We start from the raw sequence: 15787 nt of genomic DNA on the forward strand, positions 1-15787 counted from the left end.
ACGAGCTGACTAGGTAGTACTAGGTAAAGCACTCAGGGCTGCGTCACGAGCGCAGAAATGTCCCCCTGGTAGCAGTGTCGGCGGGCACAGTCAAGAGGTTAGGAAGATGGAGGAGGGAGGTGCACAAACCAGCGGTCGACGAAGGAGGGGCGCGCGCAAAGGTGTCGACAAGAGATAGCAACCGGTTAGAGCGCAGGGCTCATAACCTGATGAACTCTGAACCTGGAAGGCTGTAAGCCGCACAAAGAGAGGTCTTCAGTCTGTGAGAGAACGACTATGATTGCATAGTACTGTACCTGTAAGCCGCACAAAGAGAGGCTACAAGTACTAGTAAGTAAACATGTAAGGAAGCATAGGTAGTGTGGGACTTACTCTTCAGTCTGTGAGAGAACGACTGAAGAGCAGAGGCCTGCAGAGTCCTCCTTATATACTACTGGGGAGGACGATGAGTAAGCGTATAAGAAGAGAGCATGTGACGTCCAGAGGACGCTGACTGAGCGATGAGTAACGCTGAGTAAGGGAGCATAATCGACATAAGGTCAGATAGTCCATGGCTGAGTAATGCGAGTAATCCGGACGCTGTCTAGAATAGTCCGGAACATCGTAGAACGTACCAGAATCATGTGGAGGGATGGCAGGATGCCAAGTAAGTACAGAACAAAAGAATGTACGTATATGGTAAGTAGGAAAGTCCATGCTGGCGTATGGTAGACGCACAGCCACTATCACTGCCACTCCCGGTCCGGCACAGCCGTAGACACAGAAGTTCAACACATGGTGCCGTATAGCCGCCACCAGCACAACTCCAACGAGCTTTTCCTAGACAAGCTCAAGCCTTGCCCCATCTTCAACTTGCTGGCATCAACTGCGGGTCCGATCCGCCGCTGTCTCTGCCCAACGTTGTCCAGTATACTAAGCTGTCAGCCTCTTCGTTTGCCAGACTGATTCTTGCTCATCGCCCTCGCCCTCTCGCCCTCTCGCCCTCTCGCCCTCTCGCCCCCTCGCCCCCCGCTTGCCATTTGTGCCTACCACCTTTGCTACGCCTCACTTACCCTCGCCGCGGGCTGATTCTGTGGTGTTAAATCGGGAAACGAACCGAGTGCGAGCCGACGATGGAGCACGAGTAGGACAGGTACACCCGAGGCTGGCAGCGTGCTCACCGAGGAGGTGCGAACGACATCACCTTTTTTGTGTGTGTCGTCGTTGACCGCGAGCTCGTCGCATTTCGTAAGATCATGTGGAGGCGGTCGATGGTACTCATTGTTTCGCTCTGGCTGTATGTTTCCACCCATCGCTGTTGTGTATCCGCTTCATGCTCGCTGTTACTATGGTACTGTTATCGGTCATCGTCCTCCTGCCTGGTCGTTACAACCCGGTTGCTAGATCCGGGTTATTGCCACGAAAAGTCACCAAATTGCATCCGTTGGCTTTGCTTTGCAACCTCTTTGCGAAAACGGAGTGAGCCATGTTCGACTCACCAAAATGTCAGGGGGTGCTACCGCTCATATCGACTTGCGATGGAAAACGAAGTCTTCTAGATTTGCCTCTCTTTCAATGACTGCGTGTAACACCGCCAGGGCAGTTCCTTACCCCGGCGAGCCGTCATTGGCCGCCCCGATATATGATCCATCGCCCGTTACGCCCTACTACGTGAGTTAGGGGACTTCCACCGCTGCTTATTTGGTTCCTACTCGTCGTCGTCATTCCCCCAAAGAAAGAGTGGGTGAGTGACATAGCTCCGTGCATTCACTTTCTGCTGATGTGCAATTCTAGACACATGTGCGGCGAGAATCCAGGTGTGTATCCGCGGCTTCTTCTTCGGTATGCACGCCGCTGACGACAACCCAGGACGTGTTTACTTGGGAACGCGTGGCATTCCGCCAGGGGTGAGTATTTTGTTGCCGAGCTCGTCTACCCCAACTCACTCCCGATATACTAGTTACGAAGTGTCATGTCAGATTAGTGACGCGCAGGACGCATATTGGACGAAGTCACGAAACGGGCAGCGGACGGACCTACGCAAGTTTCCAGAAGATCTTCAGTAGGAGGCCTTCGTCGACGTCTTGAGGGGACACAATGATGTCAGAAGAGCGACTTGTTTGGCCAAACTGAAGATCGCACGTAGATTATGCTTAGGTCCAGTCATGGTAAGTTGCGACGGTGATGCAGTGTTAATCAGACCCTGACCACCAGCCTCGGAGATGTCCAATGAGTTTAAGTTCCCGATTGCAGCACTCTGCCGTGCGCACAAAATGTAAGTCCCTACACGGTGTCTAATAGTGTTGCAGGCAAGCCACCTGTCGCAGCGCTGTTCGCCACGCATTCACGTTTCACGCGCGCGAATAGAGCTGTTTCGCAACGTGTTTGTCCTACCTCGGGTGGAGCTCGTTTGGCCTCACTCCAGGCGTCTCTCGCGTGGACTTGCGCTTTGTCCACTCCTGATTGGTACTGCCCCACGCTGATTGTACCGCGCCTCCGAGTTCGCGCCTCGATTCTTCGCGGACTTGGCCAGTGACCGGGGATTTGGCTGCCCGCGTTCAGACCACTCGGTACTGGACTGTCACTCCCTCCTCTATGATTCCTAACAGGCGTATCACCACGGTCTTCCGCCTAACGTCACGCTTTCTGTCATGACCGCCACGCCGGCGACGATCCTTGGATCAGATGATCACATCGGGTTTCTTGAAGAAGGTAAGCACTGCTCCGAGTATCGATAGTGAAATACTAATCAACCGATTCTTCGTCAGGATACGATGCCGCTCGCCACGCTGCACGCTGCCGACAAGCTCGCACACTTCCAGCGCATCCGCTGGACGCCGAACTTCGACAAGGAGGGGCTGCCGTCGCTCCAGCGGAAGGCCTCCATATCACACACCTTCGTGTTCGCGAACGCCAGTACCGTGTTCCTCCGCGACGCTGAGAGGGCTACAGGCATAAAGCAGCTCACGACTTCGGCTCTCCACTTGGCTTGGAGATTACGAGTGCTCTACGAGGGATGGATACGTGTTCGACGCTCTACAAGATCCTGTCTCCAAGGTGTCGGACGAAGCGGCACGCTCATCCCGCGCTCGATGGCCTGCAACGCTGCACCCGCCACGCCTAATACATCCCCTTCCTCCCCCATTTATCTTTCCCCACTGTCGCAGACACCTATGTCAGCCTCACGTACCCGCGCGGGCGTCATCACGAGCATCGTTGGCCATCATCTCCCGGATGAGCAGCGCGCCCTCACTCGAGATGCAGCGCAAGTCTGCGAATGGAGCAATCGTCCAGAAGTCGGGCTCTGTGCACGTCGCAATTCATCCTGCGGGCGTGCTCTCGTGCGACTGTTCGCTTCGCAGCAGGCGGCCGGTCCTGACAAGGGGAGCAAGCTAGAACGGGTAGGCCCTCCTCAGATGACGTCCTTTTCAGCCAGTGATTACAAGAGACGACGAATGGTCAGCAGCACTCGGGATTGAGCATCTCGGACACAGTCATGATGTGGGAGATTGGAGGCCCTTGCGGCACGGGGGACCCATCCGCACGGTGGGAGCTGTTGCTCACGCGTAACCGTAGTCTAGACCGCGATTGCACCGCAACGCCGCAGGGCTCGGAAAAAATGAGCGTCCTCACAAGAAGCCGCGCGCACCAAGTCAAAGTGAGTCGTTCAAGCTTTGTGGGTCACGCGTTGTTTGATGGTATTACTTTTCGGCTGCACTGCATTGCGCGCGCGCAAGGACGGCGCAGACATATGCCGATGGTTGTACGGAAGACGCAGGAAAGCGCGGCAAGTGGGCAGTGGTTGATACCTAAGGAGCGCGATAGCCGTCGTGAAGAGAATCGAGGTAGCGACAGGGGACACGGCAGGGTACAACAGGGGAATGTCAGGAACCGGCTTTAGCGCAACAGGACGCTGGGAGATGACTGAGACTCGTGAGGGCGAGGATCGCGGGAGGCAGGTGACACGGAAGGTTCAACTTGCCAATGCAAGCAAAGCCGCAGGACCGGAGCGCGAGGTTGTCGCCACAATACTCGCCTGAGACATAAGATATGGAAGTTAAGTACACGCATATGGTATAGCGTATGAGATTTACCTGCAGGCTCTAATCCGTGTCTGCAAAAGCCAACAATGACGGCAAGAGTAAAGCGGCGAGCAGGTGCACAGCAGCGGGAGCGTGGTACCTGGAAAAACTACACCCTCCAGATACATTTCTCAACAAGACCGGACCACTATCGCCGCACCACGGGTGTCAAATGTTGAATCGACAAGAATCGCTCAGAGATAGGCTTTCTACTCACATACGTCGTTCTCTCGCTTTCGAACTCAGCATACGTATCTCTCAGACCACGGAAAGCATCGCGCTGGCAGAGGATATCGCGCGCCCTGCTAGTCACCGCGCGAACTTGAGCACAGCAGCGGGGCGTGGAGCGAGACGTGGTTGCGAGTTGAATGTGACCTCCGTTTACGGCTAAAGACTGACAAACACGACATTTCACAGAAACACAAGACAGCTCGGGCGTACGCTCATCGTGCGAGGAGCGAGAGGAGCAGGGGGAAAGAGTGAGAATCAACGCGGCGCCCGCAAACAAAAACCTAGCACCCGAGGTGTCCAGGTGAGCCCCGGCGCAGGGAGAGTTATGAGGAATCCTCCACGGATACAGACAGTCTCCCAGACTGTCGCCAGCGCGCGCGCAGAAGTACCGACGAGGTGGGGGGATGGCGGCGGTGTGGAGACTGGAAACCAGAGGTCGTGGTGGATCAGCGCTTGTGCCTGGCGGGTAGCCAGGCGCCCGAGCACCGCTCACTCTCACTCCTCATGCACGGCTCGTGCCGCATTCGCTATTCACCGTTATCTCGTCCTACGCTCACCACAACCTCGACTGTGACACTATCCGGAAGAACAACGATGACGGCCACGGAGGCGGCTCGACTAGAGCGCAAGGTACGCCGCCGCCGCTTGCGACATGGATCCTATCGACCACTCCCCCATCGCGGTGTGCCCATCACCTGTTTACGGCATCTCCGAGCTCCCGACCTCCACTGTCTGTGCCGCACCACACGCCAGCTACGGGCCTCTCCACTCGGGGATTACAACGAGAGCGGCTCTGGGTGGGCCATGGGCCGTGGGCTCTGCGCATGACAACAAGGCAACCTCCGCGATGCTCTCCCGCTCGTATACTCATCGAACGAGCTGGAGATGGCGCCCGCGGCTGCTCGTCTGCGCCCCGGTGCACTTTCCACAGCGCGAACTCGGTATGTACGTACTCCTGCAGTACGATTCGAGTGCTGACTGTCGCGTTTAGGACGCGCATCCCACACCTGGTCTGCACCCTGCGACGTTGAACGAGGGCAGCGTGAACGCCGTGTGGGCCGCCGCACAGCGATGTCGCATCCCACACCTGGCCTGCACCCTGCGACCTCCGCACCCTGACGCCGGACTGCCATGCCGGACCCCACTATCCACAGGGAGAGCGACGCAATGCGTGGTCGACCGTGAACGGTGCCTCTCTGCGACGTCGCCGCTGGGCACAAGAGGTCAGCATTCTATACCACATCCGCGTTCTAGAATGACATACGAAGCCCCCAGGAAGTCCGGCTTCACGGACGCAAAGACGGCGACAAAGGACGTGGATGGGCCGGCGGCGGACGCTCATGCAACAGCGACTGTAAAGCCTCTGCATGGTCAGACGCAGACGACACCACCATCGAAGTGTCCCTCGCTACGGAAAAACAGCGTCGGAAGCTGCATGACGCCGTAGCCGAAGACACCATGCAACAGCGATACAACGGCGGCAGGAGTAGACGCGTGGATGCCGGGGGAACGAGGGCGCACCTTGCGTCTGCCCGCTATGTACGCGCTGCGACGACGACGGCCACGGAGGCGGCTCGACTAGAGCGCAAGGTACACCGCTGCCACTTCTGACTTCTGGCGGGCCAAGACTCACCACGCCCGCAGCACTGGCGGTGTACTACCCGCCGTACTCAGACCTTGACGCACGCGCCCCGCACCCTGACGCCGGACAGCCATGCTGGACCCGACTATCCCGCAGCGACTGTGCCGCCGAATCACGCCCTGCACCCGCACCCCCTCCTCTGCGACGCGTACGTCTCCCAAAACACCTTCCAGTTCCCGAGCAGGACGACACGCTACACTCAGAGTGTCCTCAAGCCCGCACGCAGAACGAAAACGCGCCACACGTCCCTCGTGCGTGATACCCGCGCCCTTCAGTGCCCGCACGATGGGCATTGGCTCCGCCTCGAGCGGCGCGTATGGGATGCAGACCTCGACGTGCCCGCATGCTTGCACAAGACACACGCGCCCTCCGCCGTCTCGAAGTCGATGTGCGCCCGCTGGGGCCACAGCGCACAGCGCGGGTCGCGCTCCCCACCGCCATCACACCCGGCGGGCTGTATGCCATCCTCGCCACCGTGACGCAAGCACCTATCGGTCTCTCGTCCTCCCGTTCTGCGCGTTGTGCCCGCGCGACGGGCGCTGGCCCCCGCCTCGAACGGCGCGTACGGGACGCAGACCTCGACTGCGCCGACGACGCAGTGGATAGATTCATGGCGACGGTGCCATCTTTGCCGTGGTGCGCCGGACGACACGCGACATCCCAGAGCGCGACGAGGCCTTTCCGCACGGGAGTCAGCGTTCGGAAGGTCATCGTTCAACATAGGCAAAGACGGTGAGAAAAACGTAGACAGGAAGGCGGCGGGCGCTCACGCAACATCGACAGTGACACAACGGCGGCAGGGGTGGACACGTACGAGAGCGCAACTCGCGTCTGCCCACCACGTACGATTGACCACGGAGGTGGCTCGACTAACATTCCCCACGCTCCCTTCCACAAGCTCAAGCTCCCAGAGCGCGACGAGAAGGTCGGCATTCGGAGGGCAGACGAAGGTGGAGCAGGACGTGCAGCGGAGGGACGGCGGCATCCAGCCGACCAGATGTGGCCGGAGTTACCCGGCAGAGAGTTATGGTCGGAGACGACGTCAACCCAAGTGCAGGACCTCCGCATGGTAGTGCACGATGTTGGCCAGCAGGTCCTTCTCGCAGCCGGAGGCAATGCCGCGAGAAGAAACCTGTAATGCCCGGACCGTACGAGGACGACAAGGTCATGCGATGTTAACCCAAGCACGACGGCGAAAGGAACACAGAAAGACCAGAGAAAGATTAGTGCGCAATGTTCAGTGAGTGATCGGTCCGCCGGGATGGATCCCTGCAGGCGCTTAGGTATGTGTCCCTGCCCTACCGCTGTCCCTTCGGCGTACCATCATCACCGCTGCCACTAATAGCTGTCCTGAAAGAAAAAGAAAAAGATACATGAGCCGAGAAGGGCTGGGCGGTTGCTCCCCTGATGCCGACGGGCACCCGGTCGATGGCACCCGCGTGCAACTTGACGAGACAAACCCGGCCCTGCACACCCCTCCCCCGAACATTGACACCTTCGCCCCGCTCCCCCTGATACCGTATCTGCGACACCCAACGCCAAGATACTTGCTGCGCAGCTCACCGAGCGGCCCGAACCGGATGGCGCCGTCCTGGACTTCCTTGCCATCTATCACCCACAGCCACGGCCCGCAAGAACGTCCAGCTCCGCCGACCCTTGCCATCCGTCGACTCAGTGACCGCCGTCGCCGCACAGCTGCCCTCAACCTCCTCAGCCGACCACCCTCGCCTGCTTATTCTTCGACGACCCAGCCCGCAACACCTCGCTCATTGACTGGCGGCCGACCGACCCTGGAACCGTCACGCTCGCATCCGACGCCCCCTCCGCGGTTGTCTCTCAGTCAGACGTCTCCCCACGAGACCTCCCTCCCCACCATCCCATCTCCCCTTCCATCCCCGACGAGACCGACGGCGCCGACGTCCCCGGTGCAGACCGCGTCGCTGGGCCGGACAGTGCTCCCTCCAGAAGAGCGCGAGACCCCGGTCAACTCGTCAGTCCTACGGCGCAACGACGACGCTCAACACGTGCATGAACAGCCCCACCGGCCAGATCGAGATCCTGCTCTCGCTCACTGGCGCTCCGGTCGACGGCTCGAACACGGTCGGTATCCAGGCCGCGCTCCAGCACCCCTTCTCGCAAGGCCCCATCTACATCGTGTCCGACGACCCTTTGACCCGCAGTACCTCTCGCACAGCGCCGACACCATCCTCCTCCGCGAGGGCCTTAAGCTCGCGCGCAAGATCGGTAACACGGCCCCGCTGAGTTCGTCCGTCGGTGACGAGGTCACCCCCCGCAGCGCTGTGCAGTCCAACGACGACTGGGACAAGTGGCTCGCGAACGCGATCGGCACCAAGTTCCACCCCTCGTGCTCGTGCGCGATGCTCCCGCAGGCGCAGGGCGGCGTCGTCGACGCCGACCTCAAGGTGTACGGCCTCGCGAACGTCCGCATTGCCGACGCGTGCGTGTTCCCCATCCAGCTCTCCGCCCATCTCCAGGCTCCCGTCTACGGGCTCGCCGAACAGGCCTCGAAGATCATCCACGCAACGTACAACGGCGTCGGCTGGCCTTCCGCCAATCAGGCAAGCGGAAACACGTCTGCGACTGGCTCGAGCACCAGCGCGTCGCCATCCGCAACAACCAGGCAGCAGCAGGACACGAATGCGGCCGCGCCCCGCATTGTCGCCGGCTCGGTCGTCGTCACGCTCGTGAGCGTGCTCGCCGCGCTCTTGTTGTGATCGCGTCTCGGTCGTCGTTGCTTTGGTGTTGCTTTCGCTCGCCGCGCCCCGCGCGCACCCCTTCCCGTCTCGACTCGTTTTGTCTCTTGGGCCGGATAACGGACCTCTCCAGACTCTCGTACAGTACGCCCATCGACTGTGACTCTGCTCCCAGTGCGCGCGCGTGTCGCGCGCCTCCCTCCGCTCCTTACTCGCCCGGTCGAGCACCGTGGACTCGACCCGACTTACGCCGTGACTTGGTTGAAACCACGGAGGAACATGGAAGCGCGGACCGGGGAGCAAAGCGAGGCAGAACGTCGGACGCGAGTGCTCTCTACGTGGTGGGCATACTAACATGTCTCTTCCTCGCCGTTAACGCTCATGGCGGCCCTGGTGGCAATCCCCCCGGCGTCCCGCCAATATTCCTGGCAGAGTCCGCTACATACCTCAGGCCAATTCCAAGTGCGATATGGACTCACTCAATGTCAGACTAGTCGTATGCACAGGAGACGGCGGTAGTACGGGTGACTAAAGACACTTGTAAACTTCGCATCAGGTACTCAGGCTACGGGAGGGGCCATGAGCCGCGCCTTCTTGACGTCGTGGAGGTCCGGGCCATGCATGGACAATCTCCGTGCTTCAAGCTTTACTAGTAGCAGAGAGATCAGTGTAGCATCAAACGCGATCATAAGTTAAGGACATACCTCACGAGCGACCAGGAAGGCACACATCGGACAGCGTGTGCTGATTTCCTCGACGCACCCATGTGAAACAATTGCAGCGAGAGGCCGATAATACTCTTGGTTCTTACGCTCCCTGACCGAGGTTTAGTAGGTGCACAAGGAGCGTTAGAAGGTGAGTACGTACTTGTAGCTCACACCGGTGGAAGGCGAGTGCTCGTTAGTCCGTACGTGACCGGCATCGAGGATGGCGTGGAAGTGGCAGAAACGTCGTTCTGCGTGCCAATGATGTCCTGAACCCTATGCGGTACCTGAATGCGTTGGTCAATCAGCCAGATGCCCGATCAGTAGCAGGGCATGAACGTATACATGTGAATTATTTAACGCGGTGTGCCGCGCGCGAGTAGGCCGTGCACGCGCGCATACTTCGACTAATTTTCGAAATGCATGTAGGCGGGCCAAACCTTCTGGTTTCCGTACTGAGATGCCACCGTCCCATCCAACCATAACCTAATGGCTGTGAATCCACGCGGGAGATCGCGTTCGGGCTTTTTGGGAGTTCCAGAGCCGAAGTTCTTCTTGAACGCATGAAGTCGACTTGTACAGCTCGTCGTACACGTGCTCACTATCTGATGAGGTTAGGAATTATTGCTCAACTAGGTAGGGATCGTAAACGGAGTCGCGGACAGCAAGATCGGAAGGGAATGTTTTCACTATCTGAGCGGCGCAGATGTTGTTGTGGCGCTCAACCTCGTGGGCTCAAGATCATCATGATTTCCAAAGAGGACGGAGAGCCCTGGCGTTTCGCTTCGGCTTACGCTGGAAGCTGGGCGCATCTAGAGGAGCGGGCAGGCAATGGGGATGGAATTGAAAAAAGGAGGAGGGGCAATGGCGCAAACAAACGCATCCCGAGGTGCGAAAATGGAGTCGCCGCGAGACTCGTCTTACTACCTACACAAAACCAAGCCCGGTTATGGAATTGCCTCCGCGCCGCGCCCCTGTTTGAGGAGGATACACCGCCGGCTATACAGCTGGAGCTCCCAGATTGGTTGGCCTCATTCGACGATCCGAGGGGTGTCCTTGCCTGCGCGTCGCCATACGTTATGCGGCGTCGGATGCAGACACGAGTTGTCGCCCTCCCCCTCACCCGCGCCGCCTCCGATACTCCCGCGCTCATGCTTCGGAGGTCTTCCTGAGATAGGAAGGGGGATGTGGACGGGATAATCGGGTTGTGCCCGAGCGCCAAGTGTACCCAGGTTTGACAGACCTTGCGAGTGCGGTGGTGGAGACACCAAGGCGGGCATTGGTAGGTGGATGCCCGACGACTTTGAGTGAGTCCGCGACGGCCTAGGGGCCGGGAGAGCGAGCGGGAGCGATGGTGACGGCTGGGAGGGTCGGTGCTCGCCACGATATGCAGTTTTGAGAGGATGCGGATGCTGGTACGTATATGGCTGCCGTTGTGCATGTGGCAGGTTCGGTTGGGAAATCTCACCCGCGGGCTGACAGAGCGGGACGACATGACCAGATGGGTTGATTTCGATGCGCACCCATATGATTTCTTTATCGCCCTGGCGAAGAACTTGCGCTCCTCAAGTCGAAAGTAGTCGCTAGTTGTGCTGAGGCGCATGGGCGGGGACGGATGAGTGAATAGCGACATGAGCTCGTGCCCGGTCAGCGGCGCCGGGAACCTGCCACGGGAAGTAGAAGCGGGCTCGGGGTCGAGAGGGATATCGATATCTACAAGAAGGCGTCGATCGGAATCAGTGAGACTACGCGGAGGGATCGCATGAAAATCCACCTGGCAGAGACCCCGGTGCGAGCGGGGATTTGGAGTGGGCCTTATGTCGCAGGATGTCTACAAGTGGAGGCAAAGACGCCTTTCTCTCGCGATGGTGGTCATGGACGCCGAGTGAGGACCTGAGGTCCCTAGCGGAAGTGCTGGTGCGGGGGGGGGGCGTCCGAGTGCGCCATAGCCGAGACTGGGTGGAAACGAGAATTATTTGCCACGGACATGGCGAGCACCATTCGGAGGACAGGATGTTATTAGGGAGCGTCTAGGAAAACACGCGGGCAGAAAATAGGGGTGGTGTGGGAGGGGGTGGTGTAGATGAGGACAGAGGGATGGATGGCAGGGAGTACTTGCCAGTCCCGGCGCTGAAAGACAAGGGAAGAGCCGAGAGGGTGTCACCGTGTGAGAAGGTACTGAAGAGGAAGTCGCTAACAAGCGAGGAGCAGGGCATACGTACAAATAGGAACACATTGACCGTCCTCGGAAGCTGGAGGACCTGCAGAGAGGGTAGCGAACAACCAGCACCGCAGAGACGCGCAGCGAGTCAAGAATTTATAAGGAGGACCGCTGGCCGCCCCCACGAAATACAACCGTGCGAGCCCACCCACCGGACGCTCTCCCCCCCGCCAGCCGCCCCCCATCCTCGGCCCCCCGCCCCCTCCCGCTCAGAATGAGGCCCCTCCCTCCTATCGCACCGGTCCCCATCGAGGTCTGGAAGCTCAAAATGCAATGCCCCCCCACGAAGCCGTGTGACCACTTCATAGTGGCCGCTAGGCCGCAAACAAAACTACGACTCAACCTCTACGTCCAACTTGTACAAGTCCCAAACTACGGCTTCCTGCCCCTCGCCGTCGAGGCGGAGGTAGACACCGAGTTCAGTGGCCCCACCTACCTGTGCGTCGCCGGCCCAATCGTCGAAATCTGCGAAATGCGGGGAGGGCACGTCGCGATCAGGGTGGAGAACCTTTTTAAGGTCCCCGACCTGGAGCAGGTCTTCCTCCTAGTCATGCGGGAGAGTGAGATTCCGGTGGACAAAGACATTGGGAGGGCCCTGGCCAGCAGGCTCGACGCCCTTCTGTACAAGGCGAGCAACGGAGGACACAAGGTCCATACTTTCAGCAGGCGCCGCTCGGACCAAAAGCTGTACGAAGACACCGAGCACGACAAGCTCATCCCGGAGCTCTTGGACACGAAGTTCCCCATGTTGTAGTTCACGCGAGAGTAGACGAGTAGAATGATGGTATATTCGAGTACGAGCGCGGGGACTTAATACTAGAGTGTGAACTAAAGCTATAGTAATGCGGATACAAAGCGGAGGGACTTCAGTTCGCGGGGTTGCACCCGTATACGTCTCTTAGATGACAAGCGGTTGCAACCGCTAGACGCCCAGGTCAGTAATAAGAGTAAAGCCGCGGTAAGCATTCGTTTGAAGACGAATGCTTACCTTATTCCGCGCAAAGAAATGCGCGCTGGCGCAGAGTCGAACCGGTGATCTCGGGATTAGACACCAAGCGCCTCAACCACTGCACCACCGCTCCTTGTATATACGAGCTTTCTCTATTTCTACGTACCGTACTTTTCAGTCCTTTCCCGCGCTACTTCGCTCACCTTCTCCTCCTCCCAGCCCTTGCCGGTTGCACCCACTCTCGGATGCACCCACTCTCGGGTGCATCCAGCGCCGCTTCCGACCGCTCTCCTGTAAGCTTTTTTCAAATAGTCCTCGCTTGCTTCGCGCTGACATTCTGTCAGAATCTCCGACCTTTCTCGCCTCCAGCCTCTCCCGACTATCGGTTGCAACCACCTGCGGTTGCAACCTGCCCACCCACGCCACACTCCCCACCGGCAACTCAAACAGTTTCAGGCACCAATCGTCAATCGCAGACTGTACCTGTCCCACATCAAATCAGCCCCACACTACTGCGGGCAATCGTATCATCCAGCACCACGCGACTACCCCTCGAGACTCCTCACTTGTCATTCCGACTTCACCGGCATTCGTGCTATCGGCATACGGACCGCAAGGCAGTCTTGCGCCAACATTCTCTCTTCATCTGGACACACTGTACGCCCTACACCATCGCGCTCCTGCGCTCCCATCTGCCAGCCTGCTCGCGCTCGAACTCTCCCCTCAGCCAACGCGCTTGCGCTTGAGCGGTTTGCTCCGCCTATGTTCTCGCGCACCTGCACACACGTCCGCCACAGCCGTTCTGGAACAATGCTCGCCCCCCTCCGCTCCCGACTGCTCGCGCGAACACGTGCTCCTGCCATCATGTTCGGAGGCGTGCTCGTGCTCGTGAGCACAGGTCCACCTCAGTCCTCATGCCTTCGCGTCCGCCATCGTTCTATCGCAGTTTCACGACGCATACTCCCTCTCCTGAACTTCCGCCTGCCCCCGCGCTTTCGTCACCGGACTACACCCGGAGCAGCTCCGTGCCCGAGTTCTCAAACGGCGTTAAAAAGTGCTCCGCCCCGCGAGCGTTGTGCTCACACTTGCTCCCTGCCATCCTTCGTGTAAGCATTCTTAGACGACCCTCGCCAACGTCGCGCTGACATCCAGCAGTCCTTCTCATCGCCCTCTCCCAGGCATCGGTTTCAACCACTCTCGTGGCCAGCACCACTGTCTTATCGCCCGGCAACTCAAAAGTCCTCCAGGCACACATCGGCGATTGCGCAATGTCGCTGCCCCGCATCAAAAGTTGCGGCCCGGTCGTCTTACCCCGCATTCCGTTCCTTCGGCTCGGCATGTTCTTTCGTGCCCCGCGTTCTTCTCAGGCACATCGGCCACTCACCACACTCTGCTCGCCTTCGGGACCTTCCACACCCGTTCTCCTTCATTCACGTCGTCCCCGTTATAGACTACCACCATCGTCCTCGCACGCGCGCCATCCACGCGCACTCTTCCACTCGCACGTCCACCCCGTCAATCCCAGAGCGACTGCCCTATTTGCGACCTGGATGGTGAGCATGTGCCGCCTCCTCCGCCCGCTCCCCATCTGCGCTCCCCACTCACGCTCATGACAGTACCTTGACACTGGACCGCTGCATCGTGGCGCTCTCCCGTGCAGGCGGCCGCAATGGCGCCAATGTCATCTTCACGCATGCACACATTGTCCGCCGCGCCCTCCCGCTCCAGCCATCGCATCTTTGCGGCTCGGTTCCTCTGCTGCGCAGATTATCTTTCCATATAGGTCGCATGTAGTAGCATAGCATGTGTAACGTACTTCAATGCCTTAACTATGTACCCGTGTTACGGATGGACAACATCTAGCCAGAGAACTCCAAACAGTTCATCGAGTCATTCATTATCTGAGAGGGCTGATATGTACATGCAAGTGCAATACAAGAAAAAAACACCATAAAACAGACAATGACCGTTCTACATCCCCGCGCCGGACGGTATCATGTAGCCGTCCACACCCGGAAGGAGCGCAGTGGGGAATTTGATGAAAGAGTCTCCGGTCAGGGCGTACCTGTCTTCCAAAGCCCGTGCGATCCTAATGATACCAATGAACAAGGTATACTTCTCCATACTGTGGCAGGACTCACTCCGCGCTTTCGAAGGCGTACCAAGTATTGACCAGTGCTGGACGTACTAGCTCCAACACCCCCGCGCCCGCATTCCATCCCTCCGGTGGGTCCAAAACGACGGTGTGGGCGGTCGTTGCGCCGTTCAACGTGAAGCCCATAGCTTGCAAGGCCTACAAGATCATCAGTCATATGCAAACGACTTGCATACAAGTCGTACATACCTTTATGAAATCGTCAAAATTGGCCGCTCCTGGCGCCAAAGCATCCCCGCATAAAACACTTTGTACGGCCTACTAGCCGCTGAGCAAGTGCTTTACGCGTCCAGCTGGAGGTACTTACCATACAGAGTGCCATTCTCAGTGCCCAGATTACCGCCATGTTTACGACAGAGGTCGGAGTTGCAGCGGCGAAGCAGTGTTTGGCAGTGGCCGGCGATCGGGTGGACAATTTCCGCAACAGTGTTGCAGCGTGTGTCTTGGCCGAGGTGACAAGAGACGAGAGAAGAGAAGACATCGCGCTCTTGCGGGAGTCTCTATCAAGGCTATGGGGAAGTGAGGCAGAAGGCCGCGCACCCAGGGCGGAACTGGCTCAGAGGCAGGCACCCCTTCGAGCGCTCCCAGTGTGCGTGCACGTACACCCAGGTGGCCTAGCGCCCACGCTCGTCGCCGATCTCGCCTACCTACCGAATGTCTGCGTTGTTACACACGCATAAGTACCCACAACGATCACCTCTTAAGAGAGGAGTGGCTTCTGCACAATCTCTGTGTGGAATCGCGGCTTGCGAGTAAATAGCACACCTCCGTCTTTGCGGTACTATTTTGGCAGCCAGTCCTACTATTCCTACCCAGGCCCCGTACACGTCGCATGCTGGCAAGCTACGTTGTACCATTCCAAAAGAAAAACTCACCCGCTTACACGTATCGTATCTTCGCAGCGATGGACACAACGTAGTCACGTGTCCGCATCGTGGCATCAGCTCTTCCACTCCAGGCACTGGCACATACCGATCGTCTTGCCCCTGCCTCCCCCATTTCAACTGATCGCCGGCCCGCCACACGAAGTCCGACTATCTCGGGACATTCCCCAGCATTGCGCTGTGTTCCTCTGTCCCTGTTTGAGGACGCGCACCACGGCGAGTCATA

The 15787-nt window shown here is 58.6% G+C and overlaps 6 protein-coding genes across 6 annotated transcripts; 4 read left to right on the forward strand and 2 right to left on the reverse strand.

Annotated features, from left to right (window-relative positions):
- Positions 1-264: 264 nt before the first annotated feature.
- Positions 265-772, reverse strand: TRAVEDRAFT_29335 (uncharacterized protein). Its single transcript, XM_008040036.1, has one exon. It carries the CDS (start codon positions 694-696, stop codon positions 424-426), a length of 273 nt encoding a protein of 90 aa, XP_008038227.1. The 5' UTR covers positions 697-772; the 3' UTR covers positions 265-423.
- A 1892-nt stretch (positions 773-2664) lies between these two features.
- Positions 2665-3103, forward strand: TRAVEDRAFT_48045 (uncharacterized protein; the record flags this gene model as incomplete). Its single annotated transcript, XM_008040237.1, has 3 exons — positions 2665-2691; positions 2748-2881; positions 2932-3103. 3 exons carry the CDS (start codon positions 2665-2667, stop codon positions 3101-3103), a joined length of 333 nt encoding a protein of 110 aa, XP_008038428.1.
- Positions 3104-6277: 3174 nt separating this feature from the next.
- On the forward strand, positions 6278-7421 carry TRAVEDRAFT_72319 (uncharacterized protein; the record flags this gene model as incomplete). The annotated part of the gene is made up of 3 exons (XM_008040792.1): positions 6278-6666; positions 6718-7217; positions 7293-7421. 2 exons carry the CDS (start codon positions 6278-6280, stop codon positions 7070-7072), a joined length of 744 nt encoding a protein of 247 aa, XP_008038983.1. The 3' UTR covers positions 7073-7217; positions 7293-7421.
- Positions 7422-8144: 723 nt separating this feature from the next.
- Positions 8145-8468, forward strand: TRAVEDRAFT_86961 (uncharacterized protein; the record flags this gene model as incomplete). The annotated part of the gene is made up of 1 exon (XM_008040793.1): positions 8145-8468. A coding segment is annotated over one exon (324 nt), but the record flags the coding sequence as incomplete, so codon positions are not given.
- Positions 8469-11787: 3319 nt separating this feature from the next.
- On the forward strand, positions 11788-12327 carry TRAVEDRAFT_20766 (uncharacterized protein; the record flags this gene model as incomplete). Its single annotated transcript, XM_008039943.1, has 1 exon — positions 11788-12327. The coding sequence occupies one exon, from the start codon at positions 11788-11790 to the stop codon at positions 12325-12327; it is 540 nt and encodes a 179-aa protein (XP_008038134.1).
- Positions 12328-14493: 2166 nt separating this feature from the next.
- Positions 14494-15158, reverse strand: TRAVEDRAFT_48049 (uncharacterized protein; the record flags this gene model as incomplete). The annotated part of the gene is made up of 4 exons (XM_008040238.1): positions 14494-14611; positions 14664-14815; positions 14867-14935; positions 14985-15158. 4 exons carry the CDS (start codon positions 15156-15158, stop codon positions 14494-14496), a joined length of 513 nt encoding a protein of 170 aa, XP_008038429.1.
- Positions 15159-15787: the final 629 nt, after the last annotated feature.

This window comes from Trametes versicolor (assembly GCF_000271585.1).
Source record: "Trametes versicolor FP-101664 SS1 unplaced genomic scaffold TRAVEscaffold_6, whole genome shotgun sequence".
NCBI lineage: Eukaryota > Fungi > Basidiomycota > Agaricomycetes > Polyporales > Polyporaceae > Trametes > Trametes versicolor.